The sequence below is a fragment of the Labeo rohita genome, chromosome 24 (assembly GCF_022985175.1).
Source record: "Labeo rohita strain BAU-BD-2019 chromosome 24, IGBB_LRoh.1.0, whole genome shotgun sequence".
NCBI classification, from domain to species: domain Eukaryota; kingdom Metazoa; phylum Chordata; class Actinopteri; order Cypriniformes; family Cyprinidae; genus Labeo; species Labeo rohita.
The window spans coordinates 20,811,366-20,831,406 of NC_066892.1; the positions used below are offsets into that span (position 1 = coordinate 20,811,366).

Here is a 20,041-nt window from a genome sequence, read left to right on the forward strand (position 1 = left end):
AGTTTACGATTTGCAAAGTGGTTAAAGGAAAAAAAAAAAAAATCCCACAAAAAATCTTACATCATAAATTCCTGCTCATCTTCTGCCTGGAAGTGATATGTGCGGTTATCTGAAACATATGACAAATAAAATATGAGCCATCTGCATAAACATGAAGTGATTTCCACTAATTAAACACAAGAAGATAGTATTAAAGTCATAAATTACATTAATTGTGCAATTACACAACTATTTAAAATTAAGTTTGACAATTTTCTTCCAAGATTCCGTATGGTAAAGTAAATAAACACATTACATTAAGCTACTAAATCACTCATGTGGTGTCCCACAAAAAAGCTCTCCCTGTGGGTGTCTGTTGACTCACGGGAAATGAGATCGAAGCACTTCCTGTCTTCAGCGCTGGGCTTGACCTGACATGTGAGCAGGTTGAGTTTGACAGGCTGCCTGTTTGACTGAAACAAAATGTGACAACAGGAGAAATGCTTGACTACTTCATACTCCTCCTACATTATCCCAACGCATGTCGAAAAGGTTTTAACTAAAACTCTGAAGTGATTTTAAATTTATAATTAAAAAAAAATGAAGCTAATTAAAAAATTAAATATTATTGTGGTAGACAGTAATTTAACGTAGGTCTATTACTGGTCTACAACCTATAGAAATTTAACACTGATTTTGTTAGTCTGTCACATTCAGAACAGAAAGTACTCTTGCGCACCATCTGCAAAAAAAAATTTCTGGTTTACATACACACTAGACGGATATCTTTGGTCTAAATTTTTTCAGTGCCTCATACCGCATGTACCTGTGGTAGCTTTTGGGTCGGAGTGCATTAGTGCATTACTGAATGAGTAGATATTTTAAAACTATAAACATTTTTAAAACGCTAAATTAACTTTCCTTCTTTTTACAAAAAAAAATAAATAAAAACTTTACAAAACATTTGGTAGTAGCTTGCGAAGTTTGTGATTTAACTATTAGAAACCTGATATAGGCTCAATGGCAGCGTGATGTGCATACATGCTACTGATTGAACAAATGTGTTGAGAAATGCAAAACATATGTTTGTTACATAACAATGGTCCAGACTGTTATAAATATGGTTTGACGATGAAATGTGAGATAGAGGGTATCAAGAGGAAAAGTGACATCATGGAGGAAAAGATGAAAATTGATGACATATGATGTGGAGGGTGAGACAAGACTTGAGACACAAAAAGAGATGCTAATAACGCTGACTGGTAGTGTTCAGTTAAACTAAAACTGTGGTTACATGTTCCATTGCTCAGCAAAATTTTGTGCGTGAAATCTACTCATTTAGTTACATTAATTTGCCACACTGACCATCAGTGTTGGGCACGTACCTTTAAAAAAGTAATTAGTTATAGTTACTAGTTACTTCTCACAAATAGTAACTGAGTTAGTAACTGAATTACATCATTATAAAAGTAACTTATTACCAGGCCAAGTAACTATTGCGTTACTTAAAAAAAATCTAATTTAATATAACTATAAAATAAATATAAAACATTGTACACTAATCTACACTATTTTAATGTTGTTGCTGGCAGTGTTGGGAATGTTACTTTGAAAAGTAATTAGTTCTAGTTACTAGTTACTTCTCATAAATAGTAACTGAGTTAGTAACAGAGTTACATCATTATAAAAGTAACTAATTACCAGGGAAAGTAACTATTGTGTTGCTTTAAAAAAAATAATAAAAAAATTAAATATATTAAATAACTTGGATGACCCCAATATTAAATATGTTGAATGAAATTTTAATGAAATTAATTACATTTTTAGTTTACTCACCAGACTAACATTAAATATCTGATATAATATTATAATTATAATTAGCATTCAACTTTAGCCATTAGAACTTTAGTAATTAGAATAAGCATGTATGAATGCATGTTTGTCATGTTGACTGAACTTAGGACTGGTGGTGATATTGTTTGTAATTTAGTGTTTCTATGAACGTCTTGTTACTACCACAAATTCTACTATTAATAACAATATTAAACACACTAAGGTTTAATCAGCTGCTGGGTTCATATATATTAATCACGTTGTCTGCGTTCGCTCTAACTGATTTGCTGTAATCAAAACAGGGACGATAATAGGTGAGCGCCAGCCAATGAGATTGCTGTTCGCACATTAGTTCCGCCTACTACCGGAGAAACCAGCAGTTCTTAAAACCACTTTTTCTACCAGGCTGTAAACATATTTTCTTCTGCTGTAAAGTTGGGCATTTTAACATGGGGAGTCTATGGGACTGACTCCCTTTTGCAGCCAGTCTCTAGCGGCCAATCGATGAATTGCAGTTTTAGTCACTTCCGTGTTGGCTTCAAAAGGGAGACCGGGAGGTTACCACTTGGGTTTGATTTTTTCGTTCATCACGTGACAGCCCCATAAGGTGAACGAATGACTCCAAAAACCTGAAGACTCGAAACAGGTGAACTAATTCCAGTACAGAACCTAATAGGATGTTGCGCATGCGCGACTTAACGAATCACTTCCCGAGACGACTCGTTCGTCCCGAGTCACATTAAAGATTTGTTCAAAATGAACGAATCGCTTAAGAACGACCCATCACTAGATGGAACAACAACAGCTTTGTGGGCTTATTGTTGCATTTTTTGTAGCTATCGTTATATTACTTTATAATTTTGAGCAGGATTCCAGGATTCATCAGGAAAACATTTTTTAAATACACCTACTACAAAGACAGCAATAAGATGGCATTATAAATGAAAAGGCGCGCTTTGATTTTGCATGGTAAAGACGAGCCCACACAGATATTCACAGGTTCATTTTAAGCAGTATTAGCAAAACAGCAAAGCTACTGCTGTTCCGATCGTTTCACTAGATAAGACCCTTCTTCGTCAGCTGGGATTTAGAGTCCTTTGAAGCTGCATTTAAACTGCATTTTGAAAGGTCAAAGTCACAGGCACCATAGAAGTCCACTAAATGGAGAAAATTCCATTTCTTATGACTGACGAAAGAAAGACATGAAAGACATCCTTGTCTTGGACCAATTTCTTGGGTCAATTTTTGTTCTGGAAGTGAACTAATCCTTTAAGAGTGCAATAAGAACCTTATCTGGCCACATCTGATATGAAATGAATGAAAATGGGGCTGTGGAGTGGAGAGGAGAGAAATCTAATAAAATGAGAGAGAGAACTGATAAAATCTGGTTAAAAAAGCATGTTTTCAGGCATTCGTAATTTTGTTTGCGAACACTCCTTTTGCGTGTCATAGGTCTTACAGCATATCTCAGAAGGCAAAAGTAGCCCATTTAATAAAAGGTCCAACATTTTAGGAACACTTTAAACTTGAAGTTTAGCTTACCCATTGAAAAGAAACACTGAAAGTTTGTTGTATTGATTAAAACCTAAACAATTCATCAAATTCCTCCATCTTGTAAAAAAAACTGGAAATGTTTACCCTTGTTTTACCCCGTTGTCTGTCTCTGTGTATATTGGCAGTCTTTAAATTTGGCTTAAACTTCTGCAACGGAATCTGATTTTTTTTTTTCCCCACACCAGATAAACTGAATGAACCGAATTCAATGATTTACGGTCCTGAGCCTTCCACAGCATATATATATATATATATATATAACAATTTATATTCTATATATTATATTATAATATTAATTATTGATCGCTACTAGGATGTGAAAAGACCTTAAACCAGTATAACAAAAATATTTCTGGAAAAAAACATACCCTAGCTTTAAAGAGGGACACAGTGGGATGTATGTATAAGTTGTTATGGAGAAATTCAGCCAAAGTTCAGAAAGCTAATGAAGTCTTTTCACTGTAAATGTCAGTCCTCTGTTTCACTAGGCTGATTATAGTATGCCATGGTTTACAGTGAACAGAGTAAATCGCGCGAGTGTGTCATGGGTTACTCACAGTGGCATGAGAGATGGTTAGAATTCCTCCTTTAACTGAACACTTCCTCCTCTGCCACACCTTCCTCAACCTACAACACAAGAATTATACTGCATAACACTACTTTTAGCAGAGAGCAAGAACACATATTGATCAGAAATCTCATTTAAATGAGGATGGGTGTGTGTGTGTGTACCCATCACTCTTCTTCAACAGATAGCCTTTCTTTTCACTGCCAAACTCTTTGTTTCCCTGCAGCTGGTGCATACTGTAGCCACCCTGTTTGCTCTGAGAGTCCTGCTCGAGTACAAACACACATACACATGGTGCCTTAAATAGCTATATGCAGTCACCAGTCCAAACAGATACTATATACACAGCATTTTTGTTAAGGACATGAAGATTTTTTCAATATTTCTTAACAAATTTGCAACCTTTTAATCATCCTCTTTATCTGACAGCCAGTTATTTAATGAGAACACACACAATGATCTCCATCACATACACATGACATGCTGTACATGCTGAACACTTACTCTTCTAGACTTCAATCCACACAGGAAGCGGGTAAGAGAGACATAAAAGAGGGTGTGAAAAGCATTGTACATGTAGGCTGTGCGTGTTGGTTTTGTTAAACCATTTAAATGCACTACGGTACACTACGCTCCGGTTTGTACTAACTTGTTTCCATCATGTTACTGTCATTAAATGCAAGTTTGCGGTCATGACAGTATGTTAGTATTTGGCAGATAAAACAAATATTCACTGACTAACTACTTAATGATTGTCTTACATTTTCTTTATTAAATGTGATTCAGCAACTTTTCTCTGAGCAACCAGTGGGGCACAACACTGGTTACCAGCAAGCCCAATTTCATACTGGCTACCAGCATGGTACAGCACTGGGCACTCCCTCACACACTCTCCCCTGTACAGGTCGAGCATTAGGGAGGGTTTATACATTACATCCACAGATGTACTGCAAAATTAAACTCTTCAGGTTTCTTTCTGCATGACGTTCTGCCATTAAAGGATTAACTAGATTCTATGTGTATACAGAATTTTAAATACTGAATATATTTACTACATCAGGAAAATACGTAATTGTAACAAACATTGGAAATATTTAATCCCAAACAAGTCACTTAATTGGCCTACACCAGGGATGCCCAACCCTGTTCCTGGAGATCGACCTTCCTGCAGAGTTTAGTTCCAACCCTTATCAAACACACCTGCCTGTAATTATCAAGTGCTCCTTCAGATCCTAATTAGCTGGTTCAGGTGTGTTTGGTCAGGGTTGGAGCTGAACTCTGCAGGAAGGTCAATCTCCAGGACCAGGGTTGAGCACCCCTGGCCTACACAAACTAGTTTGGGTAATTAATTCAGAACTTGCATTGGTCCAAATACAGAGCCCTGAGGCACACCACACTCTACACCTACCTCCTTTTGGTCCAGCTGTAGAGAGGATTTAATGAGATCCCTTAGTGCCGTGAGCTGCTTTTTCTCTTCATCTTGTGTTTGTTTGATCTACATCATACAGAATACACATGTACACACACATAATTACGAATGCAGGACATAAACCCATCATTGTAAAGTAACGCAATATTACACCTCGCAATTCGGTTTTGACATTTCCATGCTAAGAATTAATATTTGTAGTTGTATTTTTAACTTTCATATTTTGAGAATGATAGTACACTATTCAGACCAAGTCCAGCAAGGTAAAACATGGTATAGTATAAGTCAACGCACAACTATTTTTAGTTTGACCAAATATTTTAGGTAAGAATATAATGGTGCACAACACAGAAGTGTAATGCAGCTCTACGAGAAACAATTGAGTAAAAGGTTGCAGTTACAGTTTCAAATGTATATACACTAAACAAAATATTATATGACCCATATATTGATGATAAGAAATGTATTTACAAGTCCAGTCCATAAGCTAAAATATTTTACTGTAGGTTAAAGAATGAGGTACATACATTGTAAAGATCAGCTGCTAATTTCTCAATGTACTGCTTTAGCTTATCTGCAGTCTTCAAGCCATCTTGGAAAAAGCTGATTTAAAAAAAAAAAAAAAACAAACAAACAATGAAATAACACATTTTTCATACTGAAACCAGCAATCAACACAGGCTGTACAGATTTTTATTTTTATTTTTAAACTGTCAAGAAAAATTATAGACTTTCAGTCTACACAACACAGAAACCTGCAAACAGGAGAGCCCGAGTTAATGATACGTAAAAATATCATTAGCTCATAAGCTTACCAACGTATTAAAGTAGAGCTCTAAGCAGCAAAAGTACCTTTGAAGCACTTAAAGTGCTGAACTAACAAGCAAAACATTCAGTTTTGTGGGTACCTGTGGTGGAAATGTCCAGTTTTAAATACTGACAGATGACTAAAATAGTGCCAATGCTAACAACCTGCCAAGAGTGTCAGAGTCAAATTGGATGAGTCAGTGGTACAGACACTGTGCCACATATTCTGCCGTCAGGACACATCAGATGTTTATGTATGAGGTTTGAGCATGATTCTGCATTTGACTGACCTTGGAATATTGTAGCAAATTAAGTAAAAACTGTAGAGAGCTTTGCAAAGTATATGTATAATGCCTAAGTGTGTTACTTGATTAATATATTTACATTTAATTCCTTGTTTTTGTTGTTGTTTTCAAATGTTTGAGAAAATCTAGTTTTACACATTCATCTTTTAAAAGAAATAAAACTGATTGATCTGCCCTTTATGTAAGTATTAACTTTTTTTTTTATTATTATTTCTTCAATTTGTGAAGATTCATTAAGTGCAAATATATGATCTTACATGTGTCATGTTGTTTTTGCAGCAGCCCTACACTCTTGTTCACTTGTACACTTTGTACAGGAACTTTTATATTTCTGATTAGTCTCAGAAATCACAAAACACAACTACGTCGTTAAATCAGCATTACAAAAAATGAAACAACAGAATTAAACATATTTAACTAATCATAAACATTAACTTTGACAGTCTTAATAATGACCCATCAAAATCTTTGAGTGCAGGGCAAGCTTGCAGGATTCTGCTGATGTATCTACAGGTAAACACTAGCTCAAAATAACCTTAACCTTTAGAGACTAAGAAGAAATAAAAGTGCTACACTTTCAGTTCTTTCTTTTAGCTCATCACTTTTTCAGACCTTCAGGCCAGTGATACTTGCAAGGATATATGGATCATTAACTCTTTCAGTATCGACCATTAACACGTAAATACACATTTATGCTGACAGTTCGACAATCTAAACAAATGTATGACCTTAAAGGATTTTTTGGATTTAAGCAGATGTATTTATCTAATATATTAATATTGCAAATGCCTGTCAGGGTAAAAACACATCTGAAAACAAACATGTCACTTACTTGCACTGTGCGTGGTAATACTTGATCAAGTTCTGAAGAAGGTCAACCCCTTTTTTGGTCTTTATTTCATTCACTTTGATCAGGTACTGCAGAAACAGACAGACTTTGATCACAACACAGTTTAGTAACAGCAGAAATTGTAAAATATTACACAAAATTATTTAAAATAGTTATTCAAAGTAGTCATTCTAGGGAAAATTACATGTCCCCTCCATAGCACATATGTACATGTAGCCTAAATATTTGATTAAACAATTAACTGTTGTTATTTTAGAACCAACTAAAGAGGACAAAAATTTCATCTTCTAAATCTGAGAAGAACACATAGTGACAAACCAAACCCACAAAACAAATGAATTAAACATCATCATAATCCCGGTTTAGCCCAGAGGGGTAAATTCCAGAACATCTTGCAAAGTCACGCCAGCTAACAATTTTTGGCTATGCTCAGAAACTTAATCCGTCCTTTTAGTCCCTGGCATGTCTGATATATCTTGGGGTGAAATGGCACACAATCCACTCATCTTAGAGTGTGTGAATGCATTTGTACATAACTTTTGAACCACAATTGTGTCATATATAATGTTAGCTGCATTCGTGTTTTTGTGTAATGCAGTGCATGTATGTATGTTGTACAGGTGCATCTCAATAAATTAGAATGTAGTGGAAAAGTTCATTTATTTCAGTAATTCAACTCAAATTGTAAAAACTTATTGTGTATTAAATAAATTCAGTTCACACAGACTGAAGTAGTTAAGTCTTTGGTTCTTTTAATTGAGATGATTTTGGCCCACATTTGACAAAAACCCACCAATACACTCAACAAATTAGAATATGGTGACATGCCAATCAGCTAATCAACTCAAAACACCTGCAAAGGTTTCCTGAGCCTTCAAAATGGTCTCTCAGTTTGGTTCAATAGGCTACACAATCATGGGGAAGACTGATCTGACAGTTGTCCAGAAGACAATCATTGACACCCTTCACAATGAGGGTAAGCCACAAATATTCATTGCCAAAGAAGCTGGCTGTTCACAGCGTGCTGTATCCAAGCATGTTAACAGAAAGTTGAGTGGAAGGAAAAATTGTGGAAGAAAAAGATGCACAACCAACCGAGAGAACTGCAGCCTTGAGAGGCTTGTCAAGCAAAATCGATTCAAGAATTTGGGTGAACTTCACAAGGAATGGACTGAGGCTGGGGTCAAGGCATCAAGAGCCAACACACACAGACGTGTCAAGGAATTTGGCTACAGTTGTCGTATTCCTCTTGTTAAGCCACTCCTGAACCACAGACGACGTCAGAGGCGTCTTACCTGGGCTAAGAAGAAGAAGAAATGGACTGTTGCCCAGTGGTCCAAAGTCCTCTTTTCAGATGAGAGCAAGTTTTGTATTTCAGTTGGAAAACAAGGTCCTAGAGTCTGGAGAAAGGGTGGAGAAGCTCATAGCCCAAGTTGCTTGAAGACCAGTGTTAAGTTTCCACAGTCTGTGATGATTTGGGGTGCAATGTCATCTGCTGGTGTTGGTCCACTGTGTTTTTTGAAGTCACTGCACCCGTTTACCAAGAAATTTCAGAGCACTTCATGCTTTTTTCTGCTGACCAGCTTTTTAAAGATGCTGATTTCATTTTCCAGCAAGATTTGGCACCTGCCCACACTGCCAAAAGCACCAAAAGTTGGTTAAATGTTAAATGTTGGTTAAAATTGGATAGTGAATTGGTGGGTTTTTTGTTAAATGCGAGCCAAAATCATCATAATTAAAAGAACCAAAGACTTACACTACTTCAGTCTGTGTGCACTGAATTTATTTAATACACGAGTTTCACAATTTGAGTTGAATTACTAAAATAAAATAACTTTTCATTCTAATTTATTGAGATGCACCTGTATGTGTTCGCTAGAGTTTGTCATGTAATTTGATGCTTCCTGCATCTGAACAGTCAACCCAATACACAAATTCATTGCTCTCATCTTTAGACTTGCCTAAAATTACATGCATTGTTGAGAAAAATAAAAAAAAAAACCTCAAGAAAGGAAAACAGAAAACATCCAAATACAGAACACTGGCAAAATTATGAAAAGTCTAGACAATCATAAATTGTCACAGACCTGCATCAATATACCACTACTTCCTCTAGTACTTAATTAAAAGGAAAAATTGGGAATTTAATTGAATTTTTTATCATGTGATTTGGTCCGACCGAAGTTCCTCTTTTTCCCAAGATACCCAACATTACATCTGCCCCTCACAAACCCTTTATCCAGAATGAAATAAATTCAATATGCAATTCCCATTGACAAACACAATTCATTAACATTTTAAATAACCCACAGATATCCTCCCTAATGAACAAAGACAACACAGATTATAAATCAATAAAACAAACATTTCTATCACAATCTGAGGCATCTGCTCTAATGTTAGGGAAATCTTTCAAGACGTAAGATAAAAAGGCCATTAGCACTGAGATGGCAGCATTACATTCTGATTTATATAAGGAGCACCAATCACAACAGCTGGTGATGTGACAGCAACCTCTGGCATAGATCCATTTGAAGGCTCTGATTGGCTGCATCTGCTGTTTAATGAATGTTAATTGCATTAACAAAACCTCACAAGTAAACTCATGTATGAAGGATTACTCACCGACCATTGCAAAAAAATGACTGTATTGATGTACAGATCTCTCTGCTGCAACGTTTCTCTCATAGGTTTTTTGTTTGTTTGTTTTTAACATAATATTTAGTTAAAAATGTGTTTATTCTGCATAATTTAATTAATTAATTAATGCAGACAAAGACAACAAAACAAAAACTAGCAACTATGGCATGTTTCTGGTGAGAAGGACGGGTTCTCCAACCAGGTCAAGTGCACTACAGACCTCACACATCTGTAGTTGGAAAAGCCTCCGTTCTTTCTCCATCTCCTCGGCGATCTCAGCACCAGTGATCTCTGTTCGGATCATGCCGTGCTGCTTGGCATGCTCACGTTTTTCCTTCTCGATCTTTGTACTGAAAGATTGTAAGGAATGCAGAGGGGGAAAAAAAACAATACAAATATTTGTATATTTATAACAAACTCATCTGAGCTGGCAAATAGAGTTTGCCAGTGTTTATTTCACATTAATTTCACATCTGTGGGGGAGAAAATGATTTTCCTCATGCTTTTTAATGGTGCTTTTAGATTACTGTAAATGCATCTGATAATTGCAACAGCCCACAGACAGAAAGTGATTTGTAAGAATGGACAAATGTGTATACAGACATGCTCAGCTAACACACATAGAGCAAACATACAACTTAGCTTCGTAGTCCTTCCAGGCCTTGTCAAAGGGTTTTTTCAGGTCCTAAAAAAAAAATGGAAAAAAAACAAAAAAGAGTAATGAGCCAGGTGCAGCAATTAGACTCCCACATGTTTACAACAAAGCAGATGTCACACCCAAAATCCAAGAATTTAGTTAATCCATCTGCATCAGTGTGGAGGGATGATATATTTTCAGCAGTAAAGTAAATAGCACATTAGGACCATGACAGCCTCATCACAACATTATTGTGATGAATATCTGGAGCACCAATCAGAGATATGACCATTACAGTTACTTGTGGTAAATGACATATCCATTAGTGGGCTCTGATTGACTACTGGTCCGTTAGCCAGACTGCTGATCTACTAATAAGCAGGACATCACAAATAGCCACACTTGAACCACACTCAGTTTTAGTATATCACATTATAACCTCAGCAAGCTAGTATTGTTGGTAACATCATGAAGCCATTTATGTGAAAAGAGCTTTGGACATAAAGGTACTTCCAAGTACTTCATCAGGTCTACAACATTTTCTTTTAAGATGCTGTTTATGTTTCTGGCTTACTATGAAAGCACAATTGTAGACGACAAAGGTTTGCATGCATCTGCATGTGTATTTAGCCTCCGTGTGTGTGATGGTCTATAAGACAAGGTCTGTAAATATTTCTCACCCCCTTTACGCCTTTCAGGTCGCCTTTCAACAGGGAGTCCAGTGTGAAGATCACATTATGACTCAGATTCTGGAGCTGCAGGAAAAGATGGCGAAACAGAGCAGAGACTGTGTTAATACGATACATGACACTTGGCACAGCATAAGCACAGCACAGAAGAAATAAGAGAAAACATATCAAATACAGCCATCTGCACAAAGAGCCCGTTGAGGGAGACACAATCGTATCAGGATGAGCAGACCTGCATTGTCATTCGATACTCCGGGACAGATCTTTTAAATTAATCAACATTAATGTTTCAGACCCAAAAGGCCAGATAGTTTGGACTCAAGTAACAAGATGAGACCCAGTGTGACACTGCATTGTCTGCTAAGACCTTAAGAGAAATGTACATCACCTGAGAAAAAAAATAAATAGTGCAAGAATAACAGATTTAGGACAAAATCTGGCATTATACAACTTTAAATTACTTTACACTGTGTACTCTATACATGTATATTTGAAGAATACAGGGATGCACAGATATTAAAATCCTAGATAATTGTTTTCATGTTATGGCCAATAACCAATAAATAATTGCTATTATAAATATAAAACATTTTGTTAAAATAAGACAAATTCAAACAGAATTGAGGGGGAAAAAAATAAAATAAGGAGACAGCAGGCAAACTATCAGTATATGAGGTGCACCCCTAAGAAATTTGACTGATATTGATATCCAATAATTGTTTAACAAAAATTGCTGTTGTTTTTAAAAAAAAAAAAAAAAAAAAAAAAAAAAAAAAAAAAAAAAAGCTGTATTCAGCAAAGTAAAGAAAAACTGTATAATATAACATAACTGGGTCTATGGAGAATACAGTTGAAGTCAAAAGTTTTTATACACCTTGCAGAATCAAAAATTGTTTTACCAAAATAAGAGGGATCACACAAAATGCATGTTATTTTTTATTTAATACTGACCTGAATAAGATATTTCAATATAGTCCAGATGTTTAAATATAGTCCAAAAGAGAAAATAACAGTTACATTTATAAAAAATGACCCTGTTTACAAATGTTTACATACACTTGATTTTTAATACTGTGCTAGATCTTTTTTTTGTGTGTGTTTAGTAATAGCTGTTAATGAGTTCCTTTGTTTGTCCTGAACAGTTAAACTATCCTACAAATTCTTTGGTATTCCAGTAATTTTGTGTATTTGAACCCTTTCCAACAATGACTGTATGATTTTGAAATCCACCTTTTCACAGGACAACTGAGGGACTCATATGCAACTATTACAGAAAGTTCAAATGTTCACTGATGCTTCAGAAGGAAACACACCGAATAAAGAGCCAGGGGGGCTTTCTGAATTTGAAGATCAGCATAAATTGAACTTATTTTGCATTTTGGGTAACACGTAAGTAAGTATTTTCTGTAGCTTCTGAACGGCAGTACTAATGAAATAAAAAAAATGTACACATCTTCATTCTGTTCAAAAGTTTACACCCCTGGCTCTTAATGCATAGTTTTTCCTTCTGAAGCATCAGTGAGCATTTGAACATTCTGTAATAGTTGCATATGAGTCCCTCAGTTGCCCTCTGTGTGAAAAGATGGATCTCAAATTCATGCAGTCATTGTTGGAAAGGGTTCAAATACACAAAAATGCTGAAAAACCAAAGAATCTGTGGGACCTGAAGGACTTTTCTGAAGAACAGTGGGCAGTTTAACTGTTCAGGACAAACAAAGGGCTCACAAACAACTATCATTAAAAAAAAAAAAAAAAAAAAACAGCTGTGGAATATTCAGGTAACAACACAGTATTAAGAATCAAGTGCACATAAACATTTGAACAGGGTGATTTTTATAAATTCAACTATTATTTTCTCTTGTGGACTATATGTAAACATCTTTTATGTGAAAAATCTTATTCAGATCAGTACTAAATGATGCGTATGATCCCTCTTACTTTGGAAAAATAATTTACATTTTGCAGATTCTGCAATTGTAAAAGATAAATAACTGTTTAGTACTTTTGAAACGTAGTATAGAAATAACATTGAATTAGAAAACGGTCACATCAGATTTCCAATACTACTACTAGTACTATAATACTACTAACTACTAGTACTATGAATAATAATAATAATAATAATAATAATAATAATAATAATAATAATAATAATAAAGGTAACTGCTCCAGTATGTCATTCATCCATGCAAAATTGTGTAAACAATTTCTTAACTGATATATGGTTATTTTGAATGCATTAATAAAAATATGAATAAAAAAAAAAATCTGGCACAGTGTAAATAAAATGAATGAAACTGCCCTTTTTAAATGGCACCAAAACAATGAATGAATGGAACACAATGGAAAATCTATTTTTACTATGCCCACAGACTTGCATCTCCTATTTTCATGATAAATACACTACTTGCTATGAATTTATTTTATTTTTTTCACAGATTTTATTTCATAAATATTTTTTTGTTGTTGTTTTCACCAGAGCTTGACCAAAATAATTTTTGTACATAAAGACCATTGAATACTAGGAATGACCCTTTGCGTGTGTGGGTCAGAGTGTAGATAGTGAGATAAATGTGTTTAGATAACTGTGTTAAAATCTTTTTCTTCAGTGTGTGTGCGTGTGTGTGTGTGTGTGTGTGCACCAATGTCTGATGTGACGAATGGCTCATCTGGCTGATAATACAGATGGCAAATGAACACCAATGCTGAAAGATACACTGCCACATTGAAAGGCTGCAATAAAAAGCAACCTGCACTGAAATTCTTCATCATTTCATACAAATGTGAAGCTTTCATAATAAGGATTGTTGTGATAGGGAGACAAACCATAACATAGTATTTCTGTCTACTTCCTCTCTTCCTCACTATTCTTCAGTGTCTCTAAATGGAGGCTCTTGTTTCAGAGTGATAAATACCTCAGCTTAGTGCCAAAACAGTCTAAAAGCACCGCTGCCAGACAACAAAGTGCCTCTTTTGAGAGAGAGAAGCGGTAGCAGAACACCAAAATAATTAATTCTGCAGTTTAACACAGTTTCATACAGCTAAGTTATTGATGACTTAACTATATTAAGCTTGAACACGTCTTTCAAGCCTTAGTTGCAGGAAGAAACCAATTAGCCACACAGCACAATGCCAGTAGTTGCACGGCTTAGCAGACACGGTGTGAATGCTGATAGCCCGCTATGTGAAAGACAAGCGTGCGTGTAATCAGTCTATATTAGACCATCAACGTTCCAGAGAGGTTGCGGCCCTCAGGAGGGCGTTGTGGAAATGGAGAAGATATACTGATGAAAAAGGAACCAAAGGAAATGATTCAGGGAAATGTTAATGCTGTTGTCAGCAGGAGAGGATGATAGTAATACTGAAAATACACATATAATACACAGACAACGGAGCAAAAGTTTACCATAGCAACCATAGTTTATGATAGTTTGCTATACAGGTCTTGACATTTCCCCCCAATGAGCACATGTGCTCCTACAGTAAGTTGAAAAATTTAAAAGCACATTGAAAAACTTGAACAATGAAAATGATCAAATAATGTGTCTTAATAAAGGAGACATTTACCAAAAAAAAAGGATTAGAATGCAGAGAGTACGCAAGTTAAACGCAAGTAAATATTTCAGTTTCAAACTGTATTTAATAATTTATTATTTAGGGCAGTGGTTCCCAACCACGTTCCTGGAGGCCACCCAACACTGCATGTTACATACCTGATTCAGATCATCAGCTCATTAGCAGAGACTCCAAGACCTGAAATGGATGTGTCAGAAAAAGGAGAGATGCAAAATGTGCAGTGTTGGGGGCTTTTAGGAACGTGGTTGGGAACCACTGATTTAGGATATATATAAAACATGAATATTGTGCCCCTGTGATGTGGCAGCCCAGACAAAAGCTACAAGAATTTACCATTTAATGCCAGATAATGCTATGCAACCAAAATTCCAGGAGCATTCCATAATAACCAGGAAAAAAAAACCTTCATGTATGATGTGGGATTTTTAATTTTAAACAAGCCCAAATACACAGGGATACTTTCATTATTTTTCACAAACAAAGAAATTGTTACAAAAAAAAAAAACAAACAAAAAAAAACAATGCATAAATGATTTAAATGTGTATTTATTAGAACTGTTACACAAAGACTGTAAACTAACAAAGACAAAGACATTTGCTGGACAAACAGAAACACTAATCAGCTGACATATTGGCCTAGGCTATGTCGACCACTAGATTTTAGAGTAGTAACAATAAAATGCATGCAACTACAATATTTTGTGAAAACTGTTTATGATATATTGCCTACAAAATAAAGGAGGAAGGATACCATGTAAGGAAGGATGCCTTAGTATTACACTAGCATGTAGCTTATGCTATGCCTACGTCCTACGTCATCCGCTGGCACGCCACTTTCTCGTGTACAGTGTATAACAGTTAGCGGAAGCTAGAGATTACAGTTTATAAAGTTTTAAATATGGAGATTTTTCTTACACAAACTAGGGATGTGTTGGGAATTAATCAGTTAATCAACGTGTGACAGCACTGGTAATACCAGTATCACACAGTTTTCCCTCTTTTCCACGCTTTTTTCGCTTTTAAATAGCTTGTAAAGGCCTGTGTGCATTTTGCTTTCACTTTTAAATGAGTGGCAATTCGGCATCACCTGACTGAATGGACAACAACAAAACAGTACGACAATGTGAGAAATGTGTTTAGATAAATGTGAAGTCTTTTTCCTTAGTGTGTGTGCACCAATGTGATGAATGGCTCCTCTGCCTGATTAATTAATTAATTAATTAAAAAAACTAATACAAATACACCATGGTATAGGCCTAATGTAAATGTAGCAAGTAGCTCTGTAAAATAATCCATGTGACATTCGTTCAATTCAAAGGGTAAATAAACGTAGAAAACGTATCCACATGGCGCAGCTGACACAAAACAGCATGGTGCTACAGTGGAGACGAAATAAAGTCATTATTTTTGTTTTCTTTGCATACAAAAAGTATTCTCGTAGCTTCGTAATATTATGGTTGAACCCCTGATGTCACATGGATTATTTTACCGATCTCCTTGCTACGTTTCTGGACGTTAATCGTGTTAATTACATTGCTGTCTATGGTAGGGTCAGAGAGCTGTCAGAACCCATCAAAAATATCTTAATTTGTGTTCTGAAGATGAAAAAAGCTTTTATGGGTTTTGAACAACAGGGGGTATGTGATTGATAACAAAATTTTCATTTTGGAGTGGAGTAACCCTTTAACACCGGGTAAAATGGGTAACAACGACTATCGCAACATGCCTAACAGAAACGTATCGATTCATTTCAGAAGACCTTTATTAAGCCCCCAGAGCCATGTGGAACACTTTTTTTTTTTTTTTTTTATGATGGATGGACGCACTTTATTGGACTTCAAAAACTCAACGCCCATTCACTGCCAAAATAAAGCCAGGACATTTATTAATATAAATGTGATTTGTCTGAAAGAAGAAATTCATATACACCTAGGATGGCTTGAGGGTGAGTAAATCATGGGGTACTTTTCATTTTTGGGTGAACTATCACGTAATTTATTTACTTTAATTTATTGATTAATAAAGTGTAATAAAAATTTAAATAATGCATTTCCCACTTTTTTTCAGCATGTATTGAGCAGCTGTGTAGTGCTGGAGCAGTAAGCCTCCGCTCACACAGATATGACTTCCCTTCCACAGCGCTCGCCAGCATTCACACAGTGATTTAGGAATGTGTGTGTGTTTGTGTGAGGGGTGAAAAGGAGACACGCTGTAGCTACTGCAACTCCTACACTCAAAATTTATGGCTCTATCTCCCCGTTTCTGCCAGGACGAGAGAGCAGGATAGATTACAAAAGCCCCTCTCACTCACACATCCACCAGACACACAATTTTCACACATTTCACACATCTCTGTCCTCGGAACGCATCCGCCTCCAACACCAACGCAAAGATCTCTACAACCTGTGTGGAAGCACACACTTTAAGCTCTTTAACACCTTTCACAGTGGCTGATTTGCTCTAAAGAGATCTTGTATACTGCAAATCCCTAAATCTGTCCTTACATTGGGCTTCAACACAAACCAAAACAATCTGTGTTTTGACAGTCCAACTCATGACTTCACTGGTGCACACAGAAAACAAACAAGGATGTTGTACAGATCACTTTTTATCCTAGAAATGAGACACACTTTTAAATCCATTCAGTCTTGGGTGTCCATTCATTCTGGCTTGAAGATCTGTTCACATGAAGGACTTACCAGGTTCTTGAGCAGGGCAGAGAGCTCTTTAGTCAAAGTGGAGAACTTAACGAAGGCCGTGCCCAGATCTGGATTATCCCGACTGATGAAGTTACTGCCAAACTTATCCAAAGCCTGGGCGTACGTCTCCTCATTTTGAATATGATCTGATAAAAGAGCACAAACAAGCACACATGAACAAATCTCTTTTGCTCACCACAGCTGCATTTATGTGATGAAAAATGCAGTCAAATAAAGTTATACTGTGAAATATTATTACAATTTAAAATAACAGTTTTCTTATATAGTGGACTTCTTATTGCATTCATTCATGTGATGGCAAAGCAGCCATTACCCCAGTCTTCAGTGTTGTTAGTGCTCAAGAAACATTATTAATGTTAAAAACTGTTGTGCTGCATTATATATTTTATGGAAACTATACATTTTATTTTCATCAAAAAAAAAAAAAAAAAAAAAAACTGTAAAAATGTAAACGTCTGTACTGTAACAAAAATTACTGACTAGAGTTTATTAATTATTTTATGTAAACATTTATTAATTAACTATATATAGTTGAGGTCAAAAGTTTACATACACCTTGCAGAATCTGAAAATGTTAATAATTTTACCAAAATAAGAGGGATCATACAAAATACATGAATAACCTTTCTTACCTGAATAGGAAATGTTACATAAAAGACATTTACATATGAGAAACTACACATGAGAAAATAATTGTTGAATTTATAAAAATGACCATGTTCAAAAGTTTACATACACTCGCTTCTTAATACTGTTGTTACCTGAATGATCCACAGCTGTTTTTTGTTTAGTGATAGCTGTTCATGAGTCCCTTGTTTATCCTGAACAGTTAAAACTGCCCGCTGTTCTTCAGAAAAATCCTTCAGGTCCCCCAAATTCTTTGGTTTTTCAGCATTTCTGTGTATTCTGTGTACCCTTTCCAACGATGACTGTATGATTTTGAGATCCATCTTTTCACACTGGAGGACAACTGAGGGACTCATATGCAACTATTACAGAAGGCTCAAATGCTCACTGATGCTCCAGAAGGAAACAAGATGCATTAAGAGCCAGGGGTGTAAACTTCTGAACAGAATGAAGATGTGTACATTTTCTTATTTTGCCTAAATATCTTTTTTTTTTTTTTTTTTCATTTGATACTGCTTTTCAGAAACTACAGAAGATACTTACATGTATCCCAGAAGACAAAATAAATTACATTTACCATGATCTGCAAATTCAAAAAGTTTTTACCCACTCTTCTGTAATAGTTGCATACGAGTATTAACAATCTGGCATATGTAAACTTTTGAACAGGGACATTATACATTCAACTTTTCTCTTGTGGACTATAGATAAATGTCTTTTATGTGAAATATCTTATTCAGGTCAGTACTAAATAAAAAATATGTATTCTGTATGATCCCTCTTATTTTGCTAAAATAAATAAAATTTTGATTTCTGTACGTTTCTGTATTTAAATTTAAAACAAAAATATATATATATATATATGGATAACATGAAAACACTTTCACCTGAGTGCATCAGGCATCTGTATAGTATGTGTGTGAAAGAGATTAGGTAGGTGGGTGTTTGTGGGGGTGGATGAAGCTAGTGTGGCGTCAGCCAGGAACATGTTGATGCTAACTGTAATCTAGCCTTTTCTTTTAACATTATTACTAGCAAATTCATCTTTAATCACTATACAGCACACCACCACATACAAGGCACTGCCTGAAGAATATAAGTGATTAAGAATTTAATGTGTGTTTATTTGTATTAGAGCCTCAACAAAATCAGCATTGTGTGTGCGTGGTTGTATACCTTGGCCGGAATTATAAATGGCTTTGACTGACTTCTTGACCTTTTGCAGTGAGGTTCTGTCCTGATCCAAAGCCTGTGGACAAACAAATCAGAGATGGGAATCACTGAAGATGTGGCATAGGCAGAACATGTGATACTAAAACGATATTTGTAAATAAATAAAATAAATAAACCCACTTATAAACCACTAACTCTGTCTGTGCTGTACAATACACAGAATTAGGCTATACTGACTTCATACCAATTCTTCAACCACTTAACTAAGCAAAAGTATTGGTTTTAGCCATGTTTCTTGGATAAGATGTTAAAAAAAAAAAATTTGAGACACAAAACATACTTTATACAAGTGTATAAAACTTGTGAGTATTCTACTACATGATGCTATGCTTTTGCTCAGCACTGCCACAAGGGGCACTATATCAGGCATCAAACTGCAAGAGCAACAGATTGGTGAGATCTTGTTGAGCAAGTTAGTTATGTTGTCAAACACATTTACAGCCTGCTACCTAAAAAACAACACATCCTGTTTAATAGCACTGACATTCATAAGTAACCCTGCAGTAATGCATGAACACGTGATCTAACATGAGGGCAGTACATTGGCCAAGCACTTTCATTGCACATTTGTGCATACAGCATGTTCTCACAGTT

General features: G+C 35.6%; 1 protein-coding gene across 7 annotated transcripts in view; it reads right to left on the reverse strand.

Annotated features, from left to right (window-relative positions):
• asap1b (ArfGAP with SH3 domain, ankyrin repeat and PH domain 1b) overlaps window positions 1–20,041 on the reverse strand; it is a 76,768-nt gene that overhangs the window by 21,173 nt on the left and 35,554 nt on the right. For 4 of the 7 annotated variants that reach the window (XM_051098053.1, XM_051098059.1, XM_051098057.1 and 1 more), the window contains 12 exons: window positions 19,391–19,463; window positions 17,567–17,712; window positions 11,283–11,357; window positions 10,601–10,650; window positions 10,186–10,315; window positions 7,308–7,393; window positions 5,891–5,966; window positions 5,343–5,429; window positions 4,099–4,202; window positions 3,924–3,993; window positions 365–452; window positions 61–109 (listed from right to left, as the gene is read on the reverse strand). In XM_051098053.1, coding sequence (XP_050954010.1) covers window positions 61–109; window positions 365–452; window positions 3,924–3,993; window positions 4,099–4,202; window positions 5,343–5,429; window positions 5,891–5,966; window positions 7,308–7,393; window positions 10,186–10,315; window positions 10,601–10,650; window positions 11,283–11,357; window positions 17,567–17,712; window positions 19,391–19,463 — 1,034 coding nt within the window. The remainder of the gene's footprint in view (window positions 1–60; window positions 110–364; window positions 453–3,923; window positions 3,994–4,098; window positions 4,203–5,342; window positions 5,430–5,890; window positions 5,967–7,307; window positions 7,394–10,185; window positions 10,316–10,600; window positions 10,651–11,282; window positions 11,358–17,566; window positions 17,713–19,390; window positions 19,464–20,041) is intronic. The other 3 variants (XM_051098060.1, XM_051098054.1, XM_051098058.1) reach the window with 1 other exon arrangement.